Source organism: Takifugu flavidus, chromosome 7 (assembly GCF_003711565.1).
Source record: "Takifugu flavidus isolate HTHZ2018 chromosome 7, ASM371156v2, whole genome shotgun sequence".
NCBI lineage: Eukaryota > Metazoa > Chordata > Actinopteri > Tetraodontiformes > Tetraodontidae > Takifugu > Takifugu flavidus.
This window is the reverse complement of record NC_079526.1, coordinates 15,675,805-15,698,009: the sequence shown is the minus strand read 5'-3', so window position 1 is coordinate 15,698,009 and position 22,205 is coordinate 15,675,805. Positions and strand designations below refer to the sequence as shown.

The 22,205-nt window shown below is 54.6% G+C and overlaps 4 protein-coding genes across 8 annotated transcripts; 3 read left to right on the top strand and 1 right to left on the bottom strand.

Annotated features, from left to right (window-relative positions):
* The first annotated feature begins 795 nt into the window (after window positions 1–795).
* On the top strand, window positions 796–7,408 carry map1sa (microtubule-associated protein 1Sa). The gene is made up of 7 exons (XM_057037533.1): window positions 796–985; window positions 2,648–2,749; window positions 2,906–2,988; window positions 3,064–3,204; window positions 3,759–6,168; window positions 6,247–6,461; window positions 6,537–7,408. The coding sequence occupies exons 1-7, from the start codon at window positions 817–819 to the stop codon at window positions 6,690–6,692; spliced, it is 3,276 nt and encodes a 1,091-aa protein (XP_056893513.1). The 5' UTR covers window positions 796–816; the 3' UTR covers window positions 6,693–7,408.
* A 1,310-nt stretch (window positions 7,409–8,718) lies between these two features.
* Window positions 8,719–13,663, top strand: palm1a (paralemmin 1a). Of its 2 annotated transcripts, none has more exons than XM_057037543.1 (10): window positions 8,719–8,821; window positions 9,437–9,482; window positions 9,577–9,657; window positions 9,810–9,913; window positions 10,065–10,101; window positions 10,233–10,254; window positions 10,317–10,367; window positions 11,247–11,309; window positions 12,358–12,489; window positions 12,620–13,663. In XM_057037543.1, the coding sequence occupies exons 1-10, from the start codon at window positions 8,817–8,819 to the stop codon at window positions 13,162–13,164; spliced, it is 1,086 nt and encodes a 361-aa protein (XP_056893523.1). In that variant the 5' UTR covers window positions 8,719–8,816; the 3' UTR covers window positions 13,165–13,663. The 2 variants fall into 2 exon arrangements, with proteins under 2 accessions (XP_056893523.1, XP_056893522.1); XM_057037542.1 differs by having other exon boundaries at window positions 11,238–11,309.
* Window positions 13,664–14,014: 351 nt separating this feature from the next.
* On the top strand, window positions 14,015–17,969 carry misp (mitotic spindle positioning). Its single transcript, XM_057037537.1, is given in 6 exon segments — window positions 14,015–14,171; window positions 14,939–15,222; window positions 15,225–16,568; window positions 16,901–17,109; window positions 17,172–17,210; window positions 17,353–17,969. Coding segments are annotated over 5 exon segments (1,944 nt in total). The 5' UTR covers window positions 14,015–14,171; window positions 14,939–14,960; the 3' UTR covers window positions 17,443–17,969.
* On the bottom strand, window positions 17,888–21,884 carry plppr3b (phospholipid phosphatase related 3b). 4 transcript variants are annotated; one of them, XM_057037538.1, is made up of 8 exons: window positions 21,470–21,882; window positions 21,071–21,169; window positions 20,778–20,963; window positions 20,563–20,692; window positions 20,293–20,488; window positions 20,159–20,216; window positions 19,921–20,094; window positions 17,888–19,852 (listed from the first exon to the last, which is right to left on the bottom strand). In XM_057037538.1, the coding sequence occupies exons 2-8, from the start codon at window positions 21,155–21,157 to the stop codon at window positions 18,842–18,844; spliced, it is 1,842 nt and encodes a 613-aa protein (XP_056893518.1). In that variant the 5' UTR covers window positions 21,158–21,169; window positions 21,470–21,882; the 3' UTR covers window positions 17,888–18,841. The 4 variants fall into 4 exon arrangements, with proteins under 4 accessions (XP_056893518.1, XP_056893521.1, XP_056893519.1 ...); XM_057037541.1 differs by lacking the exon at window positions 20,778–20,963 and having other exon boundaries at window positions 21,459–21,884; XM_057037539.1 differs by lacking the exon at window positions 20,778–20,963 and having other exon boundaries at window positions 21,071–21,189; window positions 21,470–21,884.
* Window positions 21,885–22,205: the final 321 nt, after the last annotated feature.

Genomic DNA, 22,205 nt, shown 5'->3' with positions numbered 1-22,205 from the left:
CTGAGCAACAGGCAACAGACATGTTTCCATGGCTGCCACCTCTTTACCGTAAGCTACGTGTCAAAGCTGAGGACATCTCCTCTGGACCAAAGGCCACGTCTCTTTATGTCCAGCAGGTGTTCTACCGCCCTATGCCAGAGGAGGCCTCTCTGCAGGTTCCAACAGTCCTCTCTGTCCTCTCAGCTGTCTCTGCACATGCTTCAGCTCCTCGTTGTGTCTCGAGGAGCCTAGAACTCGGGCTTTCGTCAGAGCCAGGACACCTCTGCTCCTAGAATCCAGACACCTGTAGGAGGGAGTCTGGACGCATGAGTGCAGCCTGATGTGCTTCTTCAAAGGTTCTTAATCCAGACTCCAACATCCTCCTCCGCTGTCTGGATTCAGAGTGAAATGATCCGGAGGCCTTGAGGTCTCAACACGCCTCTTCGAGGGCTGAGCCGCACTGAGCACCATTCAGAGTCTTTGTGAGGTTCGGGTTGAGTTTCTTAAGTAAGAATCGTCTTTATAGTCAAGCATGTGGTTTTACGCTACCTCACCAATGTAGAGGAGTTAGATACAGAGAACACATTTAACGTATACACACATATATATATATTTGACGCCAAATCATTTTTGAGTTATTTGTATTCGCTCTTTGAAAACTTTTCCCCGGTTTTTGGTAGCTCCTGAACGCACCAGCTGTTCCCACTAGCAACCACGTGGTGCTCTACTCTCTTTCTGATTGGTCGGTTTGTACGCCAGTTAAGTCGTTTTCCCGCCTTTGGTGAGTTTGTCGGTGTTTATGTCCTGTGACGTCATCGGCCGACTGTCCTGACCACGATGGCGGCGGTGGCAGCTGCGACACCAGCAACAGAATTGGGCGGCGGTCCCGGTTCCGCCACATACGGCTCGGTTCTACCCGCTGTGACCGATTACTCGATACTGGTGGTGGTCGGGGCGCTGCGGTCGGTCGACCTGTTGGAGCGGCTGCTGCTGCAGATAGATGCCGGTGAGTTTGGAAGTTAACGGGAGCAGAAGCGGAACCGCCGCTACGGGGTCGGGAAAAGTTCTTCAGTTTGTTCGAGTTTTTCCGGGACCATCGATGTGGCTCGATGAGTTCCTCCGGGTCCGCTTCACGCCACTGACAACTTTTTCAAACTCCGAGCCTCGAACCCATCGGGCTAACGAGGTTAGCTTCCTCCTCCCGTTTCTGCCCCGCTACGCGGCGAATTTAGATGGAAACTCCGGCAGATTGCCTCAGGTTTTGATGTTTCTTGGTCAAGTTCGGCGTGTCTCTGAAATATCACGACTTTAAAGTTGTATGACAGCATTAAATGTTGCCGAAGATGTTCTGACCATCATGTCATGACGTTGTTTTATTGGTTCTCGGCCACAACATTCAGATCTGTGTTAAATCAATGACCATTTGATCATCAATGTCTTTATTCTGAGGTTTCTGAGGTTTTGGAAGGTCATTTTCCTGAACGTTTCATCCCCCGGACCTGCTTGTGATTCTGGGTTTGGGTCAACAGATGAAGCCTCACATCAGAACATCACGTGTTCCAAACCCACATGATGCTCGTGTCCATCTGACTCATCTTCCTGCTTTTACACCCTTTAACACAGCACGATGTTTCTCTTCAATCAGGAACAAACGTCCATGCGACAAAATGAAAGAAATTCTTACCCTGACCTTTGGTCTGGTTCTACGAATCCTGCACGCGTGCTGAAACACACACACACACACACACACACACACACACACACACACACCCCGACGGTCCGTTTAGAGTCTCTCTTCAGCTGCTTCAGGTCTGGTTCTGTGTGGTCCAGTTGGAATCGTGGAACCCGCAGCTCTGACCCTCACTTCCTGTTCTGATTTCCTTGTGTGGCCTCACTGAACAACATTTAAAGGTTACTGTCTGGCTCCTTTTGGTTTTATTCGCGTGTGCAATTCTAATGTTAGCATTAGCTTTAGAGATGTTCAGCTTCCTTTACTGGTGCTGATAAAGCTGAACGGGTCTGCCTCTGGAACCCACCACCACGACTAAGAGTTAAAAAAGGCTAACAGAATGTAGCTTTAGCTCAGCCTCTGATCCCCTCTATATAACGCTGTAATCCTAAGTAAGAGTCGGGAGACGCCGTTGAGTTTCCACGCAAAATACAAGAGTAAAACTACTGAAAACAACTCTGAAAACACCTCAAGTTCTGTAGCTTTAGCTGAGAATCTTCAGGTGGCGGCAACACTGCACCGTCGCTGACCCAGTGGGTCTTAACTGGTCCAGGAAATCCCCGCCACAGGTGATCTGGCCACCCTGGACCACATGGCGTAAGAACACGTAGTCAGATTAACATTTCGGTCGCATCCAAAGACCAACTTGTGTCCGAGTTCAGCGCAGATCCAAAACAGTTGGAAGATTGTTTTCACGTCCTTAATGTAACCGTTATGTGTCCGTTAGCGCCTCCTAATGTCACGTGACCTTACTTTTATAATCCTGTTTCATCTCTGCTCTTCTGTCATCGTTACTCCTGTTGCTGGTAACAAGTTTCTACTTTGTGTTCCTCTTTTAAATATTCAGTTTTCTTTATTTTGTATATTCTGGGTGCTGATTGGCCGTTTGGCCCTCGTTGTGTGGGTGCATGTCTTAATGGGCGTTAATTACCGGTGCAGGTGTGCGGTGCTGGGCTGCAGATCTGGACGTTTCCGTTCTGGATCAGCAACTGAAGCTCTTTGTCTCCAGACACTCGGCCTTCCTCTCAGAACACGTCCCAGGTGAGAAGACTCCGCCCACAAACCTGAGCACACCTACATTTATGCGAAGAGTCAAATCTTTCGTCCTGATGAGCAAGTGTTCACGTGCGGATGTTCTCGACCCGCGATGGGTGCTGGGTTAGACAGGAGGTGATGATGTCCTCTTGTGTCCCACAGGACAGCGGACTCTGCATCACAATGGAGACGTTCTGGACACTCAAGTTGTGCTGAATCCAGCTCTTGACTTTGTCTGCTCTGAGGTGACCTCGGGATGGACCAACATGGTCTGTGGACGACACTTTCGGAACCATCTAACATCTGATTCCTGGTCCTAGGTCCAGCAGCTGGTCTCCAGTCCCTCCAGACACAAGCTGTTGATTCTGGCTGGTCAGTTTGAGGAGGACAGCGGAGATCTTGTCCTCCAGACGGGACGCTTCTCTCTCAACCACTTGCTGCACATCTTCAACGAGGAAGAGGTGAGATGGTGCTCAGCCAACATTAGCCTGCTGATACGAGCGCTTTCCCTCCCCAGAACCCCAAAATGGTCGAGCCAGTTTAGTGGTTTAACATCTCATGATGTAGCTTTTCAATAGGTGAGAATATAAAGTAAATCGGAGCTTCAGCCCTTCACTAATTTGGTTTGTTAGTCAGCAGAAGCTTATTTACAGTAGATACCGTCTGTTCCACCCCTCCGTGGAGCTCCACCTCACTGTGGTGGAGGGGTCCGTTAGGGTCGCTCCCTGCACCTTCGGGTCGGGGACTTCAACACTCGTGTGGACCCAAACATATTTTCAGGAACGTCCTCGGTCAGGGAGGTCTCCTGCCCCCAGCTGCCATACTCTGAGGGGGGCTGGGGGCATTGAGCCAAAGGCAGGGTCATGAGCACGGTCCACCCGGGTTCTCGGCCTCCACCGTCGACAGGGCAGCCGATCGGTCCATGTTGTCCCGGGGAATTTTCCAAGGAATGGTGATTTGCATTGATGTTCTCAGCAGAAGGTTCTTTATCGGCATGTTTCCTCCACTCTGCCAGGAGAAGGCCTCTGACCATCCTGCAGCAAAGACCAGCCTAACCCTCAGCTGTCCGGCCTTCGGTCTGTGGCAGGATCCTGGTCTGAGGAAGAACCTGCAAGGCTTTGTTGACCTCCAGGTCAATCCTCCGCCATGCTTCCCACAAATGGAGGGTCTACATGAGTTTACAGAGTACCTCTCTGAGTCCCTGGAGCCAGAGTCGCCCTTCGACCTCCTGGAACCCGCCTCCACGGTGGGGTTTCTGAAGTTGTCCCGACCCTGTTGCTACATCTTCCCCGGTGGGAGGGGAGACTCGGCCTTTTTCTCCGTCAACGGTTTCAACATTTTGGTCAATGGCGGCTCTGATCCTCGGTCCTGCTTCTGGAAACTGGTCCGACACCTGGACAGAATCGACTCTGTGCTGCTGACCCACATCGGCGTGGACAACCTCCCCGGGCTCAACAGCCTGCTGCTGAGGAAGACCGTGGAGCAGGAGCTCTCTGTTGAGTCGCACGCTGAAGAAGCCCAGATGAGAAACCTGATCTCGCCTGAGATCGGGGTGGTTTTCCTCAACGCTCCGGACAGACTCGGGTTCCCGAAGGAGAACCCCAGCCTGCTGCGGAGCTGTGATGAATTAGCACTCACTCTGCAGCACTTACAAAGACTAGAGATCCAAGCACAAACCCTCAGTGCACGTGCAGGGGCTGGCATAGAACCAATGATCTTGTTTCAAAAGATGGGGGTTGGCCGTCTGGAGCTGTATGTCCTCAACCCTCTGAGTGGGAGCAAAGATCTTGAGACTTTAATGGAGATGTGGCCGAACACCAGCGGCCCGGTCGCAGACCCACCACTTCCGTGCCTCGTTTCCATCTGTGCCTTGCTGGTCTGGCACCCTTTCAGCCCCCAGGAGAAGATCATCCGTGTCCTTTTTCCAGGATGCACACCGCAGGCCAAAATCCTGGAGGGACTCCGGAAAATCAACAACCTGGGTTTTCTGAAACATCCGGTCGTGTGTCTGAAGGACCTGGAAAAACCCAAGAATGAGAAGCAAGTTAAAAAAACAGAGAGCAGCGAAAGTATTCAGATGAAGGGCAAAGACATCAGAGCAGGTGGTTCCTCCAGGAAAGAGGAGCTTGGACCTGCGGATCTAAAGAAAAAGGACGTGAAACTGAAGCCCAAAGGAACGAGTGAGGCTGCACCCAAAGAAAAGAAGGATGGAGGCGACAAGCCCAGAATAAAGGACGCTGACCTCAAATCCAAATTAATCAAACCTGTCAGAAAAACTGCCCCAAAGAAGGAGTTCCTAAAAGAAGTAAAGGAGGAAAAGACGAGTGTCGCAGAGGGTGGAGACAAAACACAAGAAGCAGCAAAGAAAGAAGCTCCTGCTGCCAAACTGAAGAAGGATACCAAACCAGAACCCAGAAGAGACGGTAAGAAGGACGTGAAAGCAGACGGCAGCAAAAGTACCAAAGCAGGGACGAAGGACCTGAAGAAGGCCTCAGGTGTGGCCACGGCCAGTACCGAGGTCCGAAAGGCTCTGGGGAAGTCTGCCAGCCTGAAGAGAGACGTGAGCCTTCCCAAGAAAGCTCCTGCCGGATCAAAGAATCAGAAGGAGGCCCCTCTCCTGAAGCGGTTACCCCCCCAAACTGGAAGACTGGAGCCTGACCCGTCCTGTGAGACCACAGAACCTTCTGCCAATGGCCCAAAGAGCAACGGGGGCTCGACCAGAGAGAGTTCAGAGAAGGTTGATGGTGCGGCACATTTAACAGAAGGTGGGGAATCTGGCGACTCGGCAGCAGTGGGGGGGCACGCGTCCACCTCGAATGGACATGTCTCTGGGCCCGCCTCGCCGCTCGGGTCCCACCCCAAAGCGAACGGGGTGGCTGAGCTGTCACACCTCGAGTCAGCTGCTGCCCACGACGTGGATCTTTGTCTGGTGTCCCCCTGTGAGTTCCATCACCCCAGGACCCCCGAGAGCCTTCAGTGTCCCGAGGATCCCTCTTCCACGCCCTCCTCTGAAGGCGACCGTCCAGCAGCGCCTCCTCAGCAGCCCCGGTCAGACTCTGACCTTCTCCTGAGCACGGAGGACTCTGATGACTCCGACAGCCTTTCGCCCTCTCGCCACCCGCTCCCGTCGTACTCCCACGCCGGCGTCCAGCTGGCCTTTGACCCACCGCCAGCCCCCATCAAGGATCTCCCCCCTTTACCTTCTCAGCCTGGAGCTTGCATGGCTGACGCAGAGTCGGAGGGCGTGAACAGGAACATCAAGTCGGCGGCGGCCAAGAACAAAAGACCAACAGGCTCGGCCCCGAAGCTGAACTCATCCGGCGCCACCTTCCACAATGGGAAGAGCAGAGCAGGCGGGCCCACCGGGTCCTCCAGCACCAGCACGCCGGCAGCAGCCAGGACAGCTGCCAGAGCTTCATCCTCAGGTAGGCCTGCAGAGTCCCGAGGCTCGGTGCAACTCCCGACATCTGAGCTTGCTCTAATGCTTTTGGACCGTTTCATAGCTTCCAGGCTGACGGATCCGGGGGGTTCTGTGATCCATGTGGACCTGGCCTACCTGCCGTCCGGCCGTGCTGCTGCCACTGTGGATGCAGAGTTCTTCAGATGTCTCCGCTCACTCCATTACATCATCAGTGGAGACGATGACGTGAAGCCCGTGGCCATGCGGAGCATCCTGGACGCTCTCCTGGAAGGGAAGTCCAGTTGGCCGGAGGTTCAGGTCGGTGAGATCAAGATGAGCGATGCTTCTGAGCGCCTGTTTTCTGATTGGCTGGTGTTGCTGGACCTTCTGCAGGTGACTCTCATACCAACGTTCGATTCGCTGCCCATGCACGACTGGTACCAAGACGCCCACAGCCGTTTGAAGGAGTTGCTGATCACTGTGCTGGGCAGCAACAGCACCGTCGCCATGCAGGAGGAGACCTTCCCCGCCTGCAAGGTTGAATTCTGAATGGCGCCGCCTCGGTGGAATTTTGCCCGTGAGCCGTGGCAGCTCGCTGCCTTCTACCCGTGCGGACGGCAGAATGTTGATGGGTCTCATTTTCGTGTGACTTCCGTTCCCACCTGCCACAGGGTCCTACTTCCTGTCTCACGGACCAGGTCTTCTCACTGTGCCGCGTTATGTCCATGTTTTTATTGACCCGAAGGTCGTTTCAATCGGTCCAACAATAATCAGCATTGTAGATGTTGCTGCATCCATCCTGGTCCCCAGCAGAGTTCCCTTCAGATGTCAGGTCATAGCACTCCCTCCTGCACTACATTACCCATGAGCCTCAGCTGGACCAGTAGAGGATGACTTTCATATTTGCCAAATCTGTGTGAAAACTGTTGCGTTGACTGAGACGTGAAGGAATGTGATATTGTGAAGCCTTGAATAATCGCCTTTGGTACGCGTTCCGTACGGTGAATGAACTTTATTTATATTGAGCCTTTAGTCGTGTTTGACGGCGTAAATGTTCACGCTGAGGTGCTGGCGACAGACCTCTCACAGGCCTCCTTTGCCTTGGTCTTCCTCAAATATTGGCTTTTATTTCGTTGATGTTTGTGAAACTGCAGGAAAAGTTCCAAAGATTCGATACCTTAGTGCATTTACAGGCACATTCACAGAAAGTCTGTTCTTAAACACTAACTTTAGTAATTGTTTCAAAATAAAAGCTCTGGATTACGTTTGTGACGTTCATGAATGTTTGGTCTAGTTTCCTCCAACAGGGGGCAGCACTGCGCAGCCTCAGTTAACGTCATTGATCCGCTCCCCACACACACACACACACACACACACTCACACTCATCTCATTCTCACTATCTGATCTTTCACTCCTTTTCTCCCTTTTCTCTGACTTTCATCTGTGTTTTCTGTTCTTTCCTCTTTCTCACATTCACCTCCCTCAGTTCCACCCCTCCATGTCTCACTTCCATCCCCCCCCCCTCTCTCCCCCCTCTTCCACCCCCCCTCTTCCACCCCCCCTCTCTCCCCCTCTCTCCCCCCTCTCTTCCATCTCCCCCCTCTCTCCCCCTCTCTCCCCCTTTCACTCCACCCCCTTTCACCCCCCCTCTCTCCCCCTCCTCACATGCATCTCTGCCTTCCATCCACCTCTCTCTCCCCCTCTCTTCCACCCCCCCCCCTCTCCCCCTCTCTTCCCCCCCCCCCCCCTCTCTCCCCCTCTCTTCCATCTCCCCCTCTCTCCCCCTCCTCACATGCTCTCTGCCTTCCATCCACCTCTCTCTCCCCCTCTCTCCCCCCTCTTCCACCCCCCCTCTCCCCCTCTCTTCCACCCCCCCTCTCCCCCTCTCTCTCCCCCTCTCTTCCATCTCCCCCTCTCTCTCCCCCTCTCTTCCATCTCCCCCCTCTCTCCCCCTCCTCACATGCATCTCTGCCTTCCATCCATCTCTCTCTCCCCCTCTCTCTCCCCCTCTCTTCCATCTCCCCCCTCTCTCCCCCTCTCTTCCATCCTCCTTTCTCTCCCCCTCTCTCCCCCTCTCTTCCATCCTCCTTTCTCTCCCCCTCTCTTCCATCTCCCCCTCTCCCCCTCTCTTCCATCTCCCCCCTCTCTTCCACCCCCCCTCTCTCCCCCTCTCTTCCATCTCCCCCCTCTCTCCCCCCTCTCTTCCATCTCCCCCCTCTCTTCCACCCCCCCTCTCTCCCCCCTCTCTCCCCCTCTCTTCACCCCCCCTCTCTCCCCCTCTCTTCCACCCCCCCTCTCTCCCCCTCTCTTCCATCTCCCCCCTCCCCCCCCTCTCTTCCACCCCCCCCCCTCTCCCCCTCTCTTCCATCTCCCCCTCTCCCCCCTCTCCCCCTCTCTTCCATCTCCCCCCTCTCTTCCATCTCCCCCCTCTCTCCCCCTCCTCACATGCTCTCTGCCTTCCATCCACCTCTCTCTCCCCCTCTCTCTCCCCCTTTCACTCCACCCCCTTTCACCCTCCTTTCTCCCACTCACTTCCATCTCTCCCTTTCATCCCTCTCTTTCATCTCCCCCCTCTCTCGCCCTCCTCCCCTCCCCCCTCCCCCCCTCCTGGGTGGGCAGGGCTCATTTCTGTCTGATGTCCAGTAGGTGTGTGTTGCAGCGGAGGTCTGATCATGCAGTGAGTATCATTTCCACTTTCTTCCTTGTCCCTCTTTGTTAGTCTTTACATTAACGATGTAACGTGCACTTTGACTTTGTGTGCACGTCATGTGTCCTTGTGAGACTGCCGAGTCACGCCTGTGTCCGTGCCGTGGAACACGCTGCACCGCCGGCACGTCACTGGTTAACTGTGTAAATGTGGGCGTTACATCCCTGCACTACTATACGGGGCGGAGGCACACACATCCTTACGAGTGTGTGACGAGGACACGGATGAAACACGGATCAATAAACCTGCAGTAAAATCTGTGGTGCACTAAATTAGGAAATCAGATCTGCAGATTCCAACCTCGTCCGTCCATCTCCTGGCTGTCGTGTGTGTGTGTGTGTGTGTGTGTGTGTGGGGGGGGGGGGGGTGGAGCCTATCCCGTCTGTGTGTGAGGCGTGGTCCAACCAATCCATTAAACCTGACCATCGATAGAGTGCTGATCCTTGTTTTCTGTTCACTAGCGACCATTTTACCTACGGAACCCACTCGGTTACACACCCGTCTTTTCACTCTTTACTATCGATCAGTCCTGACAGAAGCACGTCCCCCCCCCCCCCCCTCTCTGTCTGTCTGTCTGTCCGCCAGGGTGGGTGAGACTGTCTGTCCACAGGACCGGCTGCATCTGCTCTCTGTGAGTTTCACCCCTGCACCACTGTCACGGTTATTACCACGGTAATAACTAACTACTACAGTGTGTTTCATTCACATTTCCCATGATGCTCCAGGAAAAGAGGAAGTGGCAGAGTGAGCTGGAGAACAAGAGACGCCAGCTGGAGGATGACAGGCGAGCGCTGCAGCACATGAAGGTGAGAGATTCGTGGGCCGCCCGCCCGGGTTCAAAGGTCAGCTGATCTCAGGTCAGCGCTGATGGGCAGAAACAAGTGGTTTTTAAGCATCCTGGGGGCAACAAAGCTCCAGTATCACCCTCCATCAACAGCCGGTCCTGGTGTCTGTGCAGATGAAGGCTGTGAGGGAGCAGTGGCTGCTGGACGGGGCGGCCTCTTCTGGGGCCCTGGACCAGGACCAGGCCAGGACCAGGAGTCTGGAAGAGACCATTACCAGGTCAGATTAAGAGCCTGGAGAGTAAAAACTCACTCACATCACTGTAGGTTAATACGTGTGTGTGTGTGTGTGTGTGTGTGTGTGTGTGTGTGTGTGTGTGTGTGTGTGGTGTGTGTGTGTGTGTGTGTGTGTGTGTGTGTTCGCATTGCAGACTAGAGAATGAGTTGCTCCATCTGGAAGCTGGAGGAGTATGTCGCCCCACCACACACACACACACCCACACACACACTCGCACACACACACACACACACACACACACACACACACACACACCTGCTTGCTGTTGGCTCAGTCCCTGCCTGTCTTTTTGTCCCTGCAGGTGTCTTCAGGGACGCTTCCAGGTAAACAACTTGTTCTCTGTTTGATTTTAAGTTGTTGCTTCACCGTTTGTCTGTGTGATCAGCCGTAGAGGTCAAAGGTCGTGATGACTTCGAGGATGACGCTCCGATTCCAGGTGAGTCTCCATTTGTAATCAGATTACACCTCTGTTACCCGGTGAGTTCGAGCGTCATCACATGACATCATACAAGCACGTAGAGGAGACGTTTAGCGTCTTTTTGGAGATGTTCTATCAGCCTTTGACCTCACTGGTCCTCACAGTTAGACTCGACCCGCTCCGGTTCCCTGACCAAGCCGCTCCGTTGAGGACGCCTTATCCACCGGTGTCCACCTGTCCATGGTCCACCTGCTGTTGGTGGAGCTTAGTTCAGTTTTTACCACCCATTGACAAACGTTACCTGCTCTTCGCCCTCATGACCCTCACAAGAGAGTCACCCTTCCCCGACTGGTGTCACAGTCCGATCCTGAACCTGGAGAAGAAGCTTTGCTGCCCAGCAGACAGGACGGTTCTGGGAAGGTTCTGGGAAGGTTCTGGGGCAGCGCTGGAGGTCCAGGGACACCTCGCACCCCTTCAGCAAACTGCTTTCCCTCCTGTCCTCAGGTAGACACGGGGGTGTCCTCAGGTAGAGAAGAGGGTGTCCTCAGGTAGACACGAGGGTGTCCTCGGGTAGAGAAGAGGGTGTCCTCAGGTAGACACAAGAGTGTCCTCAGGTAGACACAAGAGTGTCCTCAGGTAGAGAAGAGGGTGTCCTCAACCGCTGTAAGACAATTAAACACAAATGTCGGAATGTATTTGAAGCACAATGTCCCTGTATTATTTTGTTGTGTATTTGGATATAGAGGTTTATACTTGGTGGTTTAAGCCCTATTTATGACTAGTTTAGATTGTTAATCCAGTCTAATTACAGCACACGTACATTTGGAAGAAGGTGCACATTTTGGATGATGTCGTGCTTAATGCGTCTCTACATTTCTTTCCCATGAGGCTTTGCAGAGGTCAACGTTAACAAAAGTCTGATGATGAAAACGCCCAACGAGGTGGAGCAGCTGAAACGAGGTGAGGGACAGTCCACAGGTGTTCGGTCCGGTCCTCCATGTTCTGCCTCACGGGTCCAGACTGGGTTCTGATTGGCTGCTGTTGTTGGAGCATTTTTCATTGATTCCACCATGTTCCCGTCTTCTGTGGTCATGAACTCAAAAAATCTAATTAACTCTACGGCCTCTTTTTCATGTCCAGTGACCCAGTGTTGCTAGGTTACAGGAGAGTTCCATCCCTCGGGACAAATTCCAGTTTTTTCTCATTGGTTCCCAAAACTCAGTACTGGTGTCCGTCCCTCCATCCCTCTGTCCATCCATCCGTCCCTCCATCCGTCCCTCCGTCCGTCCCCCCGTCCCTCCATCCGTCCCCCCGTCCCTCCCTCCATCCGTCCCTCCCTCCGTCCGTCCCCCCGTCCCTCCATCCGTCCCCCCGTCCCTCTGTCCGTCCCTCCGTCCGTCCCCCCGTCCCTCCATCCGTCCCCCCGTCCCTCGTCCCTCCGTCCGTCCCTCCGTTCGTCCGTCCCTCCATCCGTCCCCCCGTCCGTCCCTCCGTCCGTCCCCCCGTCCCTCCATCCGTCCCTCCGTCCGTCCCTCCATCCGTCCCCCCGTCCCTCTGTCCGTCCCTCTGTCCCTCCGTCCGTCCCTCCGTTCGTCCGTCCGTCCCTCCGTCCCTCTGTCCCTCCATCCCTCCCTCCGTCCCTCTGTCCCTCCATCCGTCCATCCCTCCGTCCCCCCGTCCGTCCCTCTGTCCCTCCGTCCGTCCCTCCGTCCGTCCCTCGTCCGTCCCCCCGTCCCTCTGTCCCTCCGTCCGTCCCTCCGTCCCCCCGTCCGTCCGTCCCTCCGTCCGTCCTCCCTCCGTCCGTCCCCCCGTCCCCCCGTCCCTCCGTCCCTCCGTCCGTCCCCCCGTCCCTCTGTCCCTCCGTCCGTCCCTCCGTCCCCCCGTCCGTCCGTCCCTCCGTCCGTCCCCCCGTCCGTCCGTCCCTCCGTCCGTCCCCCCGTCCCTCTGTCCCTCCGTCCCTCCGTCCCCCACTGTTGCTGACCTGGGTTGTGACTCTTCCCTCCTGCAGCGATGTACTCGGTGGAGATCACAGTGGAACGGGACAGAGTTACCGGGGAAACGAGGGTTCTGTCCACAAACACCATACTTCCTGTTGACCTCTCCCACCAGGGGGTCGTAGTCTATGAGGATGAACGGAAAGGTGACGTCAGTTTAACGTGTGTGTGTGTGTGTGTGTGTGTGTGTGTGAAACTTTAATTATTCTCGTTCGTAAACGCACGAGTCGAGTAGCTGAAATGTCGCGGTTCCACCTGCTCTTCTGCTCCTGTCAGTGGTTCATGAGATGAACGGTGAAGATGGCGTCCAGCCTCTCAGCTCCTCTGAGGTCGAGCAGCTCATCCACAAAGCTGACGAGGCCTTCATGATGTCCCCCACCAGCTCCATGGCTGCCTCTCCTCCAACCGTGGAGGTCCAGGAAGAGGCAGCTCCTCAGCTGATGCCACCAGTTCCAGTGGAGGCCACCAGGCTGGAGACCAGCGTGGACCTGCAGCTGAGTGCAGCAGAGGCCAGCGACGAGAATCCTGTCACCATGGTGTTCATGGGATACCAGAATGTGGAGGATGAAGATGAGACCAAGAAGGTCCTGGGGCTGCAGGAGATGGTGAAGGCTGAGCTGGTGCTCATCAATGACGCCACAACGCCTTCGGATGAAGGGAAGGAGGAGATCTCTCTGCTCCCTCCGGCGCTGCCACGTCCTCCCAAACCTGTGGAGGCGGAGCCGCCAGCCCAGGCCGCGCCGGAACCAGAGCAGCCGCGAGCAGGAGCAACGGAGCTGAAGAAGGAGAAGCGGTTGTGCATCTGCTGCAGCATCATGTGATCCTGCAGGGGGCGCTAAAGAGCTCTAACCACGCAATGCCTTCAGCTCCGCCTCTGCCCGGACCAATGTTTGGCCAGTTTAATCCTGTTTTCACCAGATTCTATTGCTGTATTTACACCCACCGTTTGTTTTAAACATGTTTTAAAGAGGTTGATTAGAAATAAACGAGGTCCTCGCATTTCCACAAGAGCAAAGCTGCCGCAGCAGTCAGCCGGTTTAAGTTTAAATTCTTTCTCCTCTGTTACCTCAGGAGGCCTTTTGGCTCTTTCCTCACGTTAGCATTAGCATTAGCCACACGGGGACCCGACCTCCTGACACGGGGGATCAGGGGTCGACTGATGTTCCTTCAGCTCCGCGTCAAACATCCTTCAGAAGGTCCCACATTAATGTACAGAATCTATATGCAGCTTCATTCAGAGACGACCAACAAAATACGGAACGACAGGAAATCAAATGATCAGTTTTCACAAGGTTCCTCCAATAAAAAACTATTCAAGTGTGTGTGAGTCTGTGCGTTTGTCTCTCTGTCTGCTTGTTTGTGTGTTTGTTTGTGTGTTTGTTGCTGTGTGTGCCACTTCCTGTTTGCACTTTCTGTCTGGTTCCTGTCAATCAGCTAAAGAAGAAAGAGTCAAGGGAGTCTCAGACACGGGTGGACGCAGTGAGGATGCCGGGTTGTCATGGTAACCGATGCTGAGCTGGTCTGGACCTTTTCACATTAGAAAGACGATTATCACCACTGATATGAAATCAAACGCTCGTTTGTGTTTGTTGTTTCTCGTCCGCCGTGCTACTGGTAACGGCCGTGAGACCAGCAGTAGACTGGCCTACTGGGGCGAACTGTCACGATGGAGCCTGAGGACCTGCTAGATCAGGAGGATAAAGTTCCTGATTCAAAGGTCTCCGCGGCAGCGCGTGGGCGGAGCCTAAAAGTGGTTGAACTTTGTCAGAGCGTCCGTCAGTCTGTCGTGTGAGCAGCGGTGTTGCTGCGGTCCAGGAACAGACCTGAGGTGAGTCCAACCTTTCATTTATAGAGCTTCAGTCAGTATTTAGATCAACAACATGAGCAAACACGACTTCTGTGAGATCGTTTCCGTTATATTGACAGAATTATGGTCTGTTAGGTTGGTCAGAAGAGTTGAACATTAATGAAAGTTGCCTGATTTCAGAATAAACATGTTCAAATGAGCTGAGCTGCCGACGGCTGGGAGCCATTTCAATGTTAACTTCATTTGTGAAGCCCGTCTGACTGTGCTGCCCGTGTGGTAAACACTGTTATCTTTTGACAGTGGTGGGCGGGGCTTATCAGCAACGCACAGATACCGGGATTCCAGCCAGCAGATGAGCCTTAAAAACGCTCTTGAAAGACCCAACCTGAAATGCAACTAATACTGAAAAACGCACAAAAATGAAACTAACACAATGATCGATTCTGGAGAAAATGGTGACCTTGGGGTCAAAGGTCACAACGGGTGAAAGAATGAAATATCTTTGAAGGCTGGTGGAGGTGAAACTCACTCCATCTCCTTCACATTGGTAAATAAGGATGCCACAAACAAATAAAACCTCATAAAATAGTTTGAGACGAGACAGTAAAGCAAGACAGGCGCCATAAACTCTGGGAAACGGACCTTTGGGCCTCAGGTGCTCCGCACTGATTGGTTCCTGGCATCTAACTGACCTTAACTGCCCTTTGATTGCTCAGTTAGTAGGTTCTGCTGCGAGAGCGGAGTCATGTTGACCTCTTAAACCCGTCACCAACTCTCCTCCTCCTCAGCAGGTCGGCACCCTCTGCCGTCATGGACGCCCCCCCGAGGAGGTGGGTGTTGAAACCTCTGTCTCCGGTGCTGCAGCCCTCAGACCTGCGCACCCTTTCCACTGGTCCCGACTCCAGTCTGGACCATCTGGGCTTCTCTGCAGGTGGATCCTCAGAGGTGGCTTCCTCACAACAGGACCCCAGCTCACCAGAGGTGGTGTTTCAGGCCCGGCACATCACAGTTTATCAAGATGCAGTAAATACCAGCGACGAGTGCCCCCCCAGCAGCCCCAGCAGCCCCAGCAGCAGCTCGGTTCCCAATGTGGCTTCTACTCCTTTGTAGAAGATCCAACGAGCCCCGAGGCAGAGCTTAACGAAGCCTGGATGGTGTCGCCACAGCGCCACGCTCAGTTGGCCACTCTAAAGATGGAGAAGGGATTCAAACTACAGACCTATGCCAACTACAGAAAGCCTCAGAGTCTCTTCTCAGAGAGCAATGGAGACTCTCAGTACCGAGTGGATCGCTACGCTGGTGTCGAAGCGCTTCAAGAAGAAGAGGACAAACATCTGAGGAAAGAGATCATCCGCAACCAAGCACCCAAAAGAAGCTTGAGGCCGCTCGAAGGTTCTGGTGTCACCTCCAGAACCCAACAGCTCAGTCCTGCTGAACCCAGCACCATCGACAGGGAGTCCATCAGTTTTACCGCCGCCCGGCAGCAGTTCCTGAAGTTCGAGCAGGACCGGAAAACCTCCCTCCTGAGCCCTGTCAGCTTCTGTACAACATACGCGTCTCCACCGCCTCAGCCAAAGGAGAACCAGGAGAACTCGGTCCGGGCTGAAGAACCTCGATGCCAGCAGAGCAATGTGGTGGATGGACCGGACTCTGGTCTGAAGGGGCTTTCCATGGAGGCCGAAGGCGACTCCTCCAGCACGAGGAGCGCGGGCGCCGGCGGTTTAACAGCCAAATATGAGACGCCGATTGAAAGGGAGATACGGTTAAGTCAAGAACGTGAAGAGAACCTGCGACGGTCTCGAGGGCTGAAGATCAGCACTGAAGAAATAGTTGAGATCAAAACGAAACGTTTACAGTCGCCACTAACCCCCACCAAAGCCCTTCCAGGTCTCCATCAGGGCGTCCAAGTCCTGCAGGGGCACGACAAGCCAGAGCTGAACGAGCAGAAACGGCAAGATCTAGATCCAGGAGATCCAGAAAGCAGGGTGGACCTAAATGCTGAAGACAAGAGAAGAGGAGAAGGAGCTCAATCTGGAGACACCACAGACGTCTCATCACCCTGCTGTCCTCATCTACACACTGAAGACACAGAATTTAACATCAGGACCTCAGGATCTCCTCGCTCTGTCCCTGAGGTCCAGGATACAAGAAGCTTCCACCCAGGTTCTGTAGCTTCTCACAGCTCTTCACCACCCATGCAAGCCATGGACACACCTCGTTCCTGGAGGGAACACCTGGAGCTCAATGGTTTGCAGTCCAGAAACGCAGGAGCTCCAAACTTCATTGAACAGGAGATCGAGGAGGTTCTGAAACGAGAGGAGGAACTGCAGGAGCTGAGGGACAGCTCCCCCCCACAGGTCTTTTCTCCAGCCCCCCTGGTGAATCCCAGAATAACTGAGGGTCCTCTACAGCCAACAGGTACACCGAAGTCCTGCAAACTTCATTTATTCTCACGTCAGTTGAAACGAGTGAATGTCGTCGATGCTACAAGCTAACGCTGCTCAAAGCTAAGAGTTGCTAACGAGGCTGCGGCCACGGGTCACACCAGTGATGATCGGTCAATCCGTGATTGATTAACCAATCAGTTGCTGCGTTTCCTGTGTCGCGTCTGTGTCACATGAATCACAGCGAATGAGTTACTCGCTGAGGTCCAAAGTTCAGCTGCACCTTCGCTGTCATTCAGTAATAAAGCGGTAACGACACCTCGGGCAGGTTTGAGTCGCGTCACCTTCTCACCTGTTCGGTCTCAGGTCAGGTGACTCTCAGCGCGTCCCATCGTCCCCCCAAGCGCATGTCCTCCATCTCCTTGATCACCGCTCAGCCCTGGACCTCCTCCCCTCCAACGGTAACCAGCATCGGCGGGGTGCGGCCGGCGCCCCCTCCTGTCGGAGGTCTAACCGACACGCTGCTGCAGGACTTTGAGGAGAGACGGGCCCAGCAGAAGCTGGAGGAGACTTCAGTAAGTCAGGAAAGTTCTCCAGCTCCTTCCGATCTGCTGCTAAACCCTTTTTTCCTCTTCAGTACGCCGGAATCCTCCGACTGGATCACGTCAACCATGAGGTAAACATCCTGTTCCCCCTCCAGGGGGCGCTGCAACAGACCCCCAGTTGTTGTGCTTCAGCTTCTGTCCACCGAGCGGCCCCTCACCCCCCTCTCTGCCTGTGTGTGTGTGTGGTGTGTGTGTGTGTGTGTGTGTCTTCAGGTGGTGGAGTCCACGCGTGTGGCTCGACATAAGAACCAGCGCGCTCTGCTCTGGGAGGCCGGCGTCTTCGCCAATCAGGCGGATCAATAAGACTGACAGGAGGAGACGTGAAAACAATGTTTAACAAAATGTTTTATGACCCGAATAAAATGATGAATAACTGAAGGCCAAGAGGGTTCGTGCTGCCAGCTGGAGGGGGAGAGACGGTCTGGTGGCACCAGCTCTTTGCCAACCTGGGGACTGGCCAGGTGACCCCAGACCACCAGACTCCGCCCACCAGGACCAGAAAGGAAACACTAAAACTCACGGGCAGACGAGGTCCCGACAGCAGCAGGGTGTGTGTGTGTGTGAGTGTGCGTGTGAATGTGTGTGTGTGTGCGTGTGAGTGTGTGTGCGTGTGAGTGGGTGTGTGTGTGAGTGTGCGTGTGTGTGGGTGTGCGTGTGAGTGGGTGTGTGTGTGAGTGTGTGTGGGTGTGTGTGTGTGCGCGCGTGTCTTTAGGTGATCGTTTATGATTATGGACAATGTAAAAAACCATCAGGATCAGATATTTTATTTGATGAACTCATTCCAACATCATGTTTTTCAATATAACACAAATAAAGATTTTCAAACAGTCTGTCAACCAATCAGATCACACACAGACGTGCACACCTGGTACGTGTTTCCAGGGCAACCTTATGGCTAAAGAAGATTATGTGCGTGTGTGTGTGTGAGTGTGTGTGTGTGTGGCTGGCTCCAGATCAGTCGTCACTGTTACCACAGAAACGGCAGTGAAGAGCGAACATTTGCAGAGCTGCTGCTGCGTTAGCATGCTAGTTAGCATTTGTCAAATGTCAAACCAGACAAACTGAAACACATTTTAGATTTTTCTTCCTAAAAAAACAGGTGTGTGTGTGTGTGTGTGTGGGGGGGGGGGTTAATAGTCCAGTCTGTTCTGATGACGGAAGCATCCGCGAATCATTTCCTGTTACAAACAGCACCAAAAAAAACCCTATCAAACACAGTGACATGCAACAACCATCAGGAAAACAACATGAGAAGTTTGTCATCTTCACAAAAATTTAAGTTGATTATATATCAATATTTTTAATTTAAAAAAGATTTAGACTTGATTCCGTTAAATATCTCACAACAATGATCACGAAACGTGTCAATCTGAAATACACCAACGAGCAAACAGTCATGAAAGCAACGCACAAGCATGCGGGGGATCGCCATGGCAACTGTATGCTCTCAATGGCTCTGCAATACAGAACAGACCAGAAGCAACTGTTCATGGGTTCGACGCGACCATGAGGAGGGGGAGGAGCCTAATCTCAGACAGACAGCTGAGCTTCCTGTGATTCACCTTTACATCCCAGTTAAACCAGTGGCCCCTGAATGGAGTCCAGTCCCACATGACCCGTCCTAGTGGACACGGACTGGGACGTGAGGCTGGTCCCGGCCAGGTGCTGCAGGTTTGTTCAGGTCTGCCTGAATCCGCCTCCATCAGTTGGGGTGGGGCCCCTTCAGGGAGCTGCCGCCCCTTCTACACGCCCCCACGGACTCCCTGGGGATCCCAGTGGGAACTGGGGTCAGTGCAGATTGTTGCGGGGGGGCAGCAGGGTGGTGCGGGCCCTGGGCGTCCCCCCACCCTTTACGCAGCTCGTAACGGGAGGGGGTGGGCTCCGGGTTCTCCCCCGAGGACTGGGAAGAGAGGCGGCCCTCCAGTTTAGCCACGGCGACCACCTGCACCAGGCGCGGCTCCGCCGTCCCCTGCGTCTTCTCCCGGATCTGGAGCCACTTGGCCCGGGTGAGGGCGCTCTTTGGAGACACGGGGGGGGGCCCCGCTTCAGGCAGCTGGGGGGGTCTGGGAGTCGCCACAGCCTTGGCACCACCGTGAGGGGCAGCTTTGTTACAGTTCGACGGCGCCCCCCGAAACTGAGCTGAGGGTTGGAACGTGGGGGTTGGTGACCCCCCCTTATCCGTCTCCACAGACTCCCAACCGCCGCTGTGCTCCGGCGCCTTCGCCGGCTTCCGCTTCCAGTCCGGGAGAAGCTGCTGTGGCTCGAAAGGTTCCAGAGGAACCTGCACCACTCGCAGGCGCCGCTGGGCCGGCTGGGAGGGTCGGGCCAGCTCGCCCGGCGGAGCGTCGGCCCCGCCCACGGCCCCGCCCACGGCCGCGTTGGCCCTCGGCAGCGTGTTGCTGAAGGTCAACATGGTCTCCTTCGCCATTGGGCTGCGGGGAGCCAGCAGCTCCACGTCCAGGCTGGCTCTCTTCAGGCTCTCCACGGAGTCCTCTTCTCTGTGGAGCGGCCCCAGAACCTCCAGCTGGTCCCTGTGTGCCGGGGCCCCTGCTATCTCCTCACTGCTCCCTGCAGGGGAGGGGGGCCCTTTGTGGTACACGGACTCGTGTCCCCGCTCCGTTAGCGCCCGCAGCGGGTCTTCTTTGACCAGCGGACTCGGGGGAGCGAGAACGACGTCGTCTGAGGACTTGAAGTTGGCGACAGCGTGACGAGCCTGAAAAAAGACCGTATCTGTGAGGCTCCGCCCACGTCAGAGCGCCGCCGCCGCCTCGTGCAGCTCACCAGGTAGACGGCGATCAGCGCTCCGATCAGGAAGCCCACGTACACGTCCGCCGGGTGGCTGCGGTGCTGCGTGATCTGGGTCAGGCCCGTCAGCACGGCGGCGATGGCGAAGGCGAACACCAGGACGGGCTTCAGCAGTTTGGTGCTGTCGGAGATGCTGGCGTCCAGGTAGATCTGAGGGGAGACAGACGGCGGTCACGCTGGCGCCGAGCGAAGCCACGAGAGATGAGGCTCTTACGGAAACAAACACGGCTGCGAAGGCCGACAGCGTTGCATGCTGGGAAGGGAAGCTCTTCCTGTCGGGACAGAAACATCAGTCAGTCTCGACGGCGAGCGGCGAATGTCGGCGGCCCCAGGCGGCGCCCGACTGACCTGGCGGCCATGATGGCGTGCTGGTCGTGGCCCGAGCAGATGTCCTTTGTGATGTAAGCGTTGCTGTCGCAGGAGGCGCCGGCGAGCGTGTAGTTGGGTTTACAGACCGTCAGGAAGAACGGCGCGTGATGACCCGTCGACAGCTGGATGATGTCAGTGACCAGCGCCGTCGCACACAGGCCGAACACGTGCACGCCTGCACAGACGGACGGGTGAGAGTCAGGCTGGCGCTCGCCTGGCACGCACCCGCGTTCTTGGGCGAACTCGCACCTACGAAGTGCACCGTCCTCCGCAGGAAGGAGTTGAAGCCGCAGCCGCTGGCTGCAGTGACACTTCCTGTCGGGGGGCGGAGCTTCAGTCTGTATCGCAGACAGTAGGTGAGACCTTCAACCAGCATGATCTGGTGCATAAAACAAACACACTCTTACAGCTCTGTGTGTGTGTGTGCGTGTGTGTGTGCGTGTGCGTGTGTGTGTGCGTGTTACAGCAGCAGCAGGTCCAGAGAACGCTAAGCTCAGCAGCATCAGCAGCGGGATCAGCTCCTCTCCTCCATCCACATACGGAAGACTGAGGTCCCTGTCGTGGCAACGAAAACCAACCTGAGCCGGTTGGAGGAGGTCCGTCAGCTCCAGGAAGTACAGAGATACCATCGAAGAGGCAACGATGGGAAGCTGCACACACACGCACACACACACACACACACACACACACACACACACACACACTGAAGCACTGACACATTTTAGGTGGATTTAAACTTGGTTTATTATCATCTCACCTCCACGAAATAAAAACATGGCAGCAGAGTCAGGCTGTGCTCAGAAGGTTCGCTCTTCATCATCTTTGAGGAGCTGATCATCATCATCCTGACTGGTTCCTGTGCACGCACGCGCACACATGCAAGCGCACGCGCAGGTAGCTACATTAATTTGCACATATTTATGATAAATAGTTGCCCCGACACCCCCAAAACTCAAATCTTCACATTTAATCTTCCATTTAGGAAGCTGAACATTTCGGCCACGAAAAGTTGGAAGGACATCAAAACACTGATGGAGCTCGAAAGTTCCGACCCGATCGCCTTTCTCTGTCACCATGGCAACTGAAGCGTGCACAAATTAAAAGTCAGTATGGCCATATGATGCGGAGAAAAACACGTCACCGACCTTATACCGACCTATAGAGCACAGGGGCTCCGGTTCCGCTCCATAAAAGCGAAGCTGAATCAGACCTGCAGTGGATCTGCTGGATGCAGGTGCGTGCGGACGGTCGTGCACGCGCTCTGATTCCTGTCCGGTTTTCAGGCTCCTCCAGCAGCGGGCCTGTCCCCACTAAACAAAGTCCAGCGAATGGAGCGGCCCACTGCTACTTCGTGTTCTGGTTCCGTTAGTTCGGGATGAAGCTTCGTCCTGCCAGACACATCGCGGGCGCACTGCGGTCTCGGCAGCGCCCCTCTCAAATCAGCCGCTTTTCCTTTTCAGTGCGCCAATAATCTCTGCAGTACGGTAATGTCGCTGACGCAGAAGCAGGCTTCTGAATGTATGTATGACTCCTATAGGATAACCTCCCTGCACCTACACGTATGGCATCTATAGGATAACCTCCCTGCACCTACACGTATGGCATCTATAGGATAACCTCCCTGTACCTAAATTATGACATCTATAGGATAACGTCCCTGTACCTACACGTATGGCATCTATAGGATAACCTCCCTGTACCTAAATTTATGACATCTATAGGATAACGTCCCTGTACCTAAATTTATGACATCTATGGGATAATGTCCCTGTACCTACAAAAGGCATCCAGATGCTGAGTCTATAGATTATAACGAACTGTCAAAGCGCCGCCTGTTGGTGACAGCGAGCGCGCCCCGACGGACGTTTGTAGCTTGATTTGCCAATCGGTGC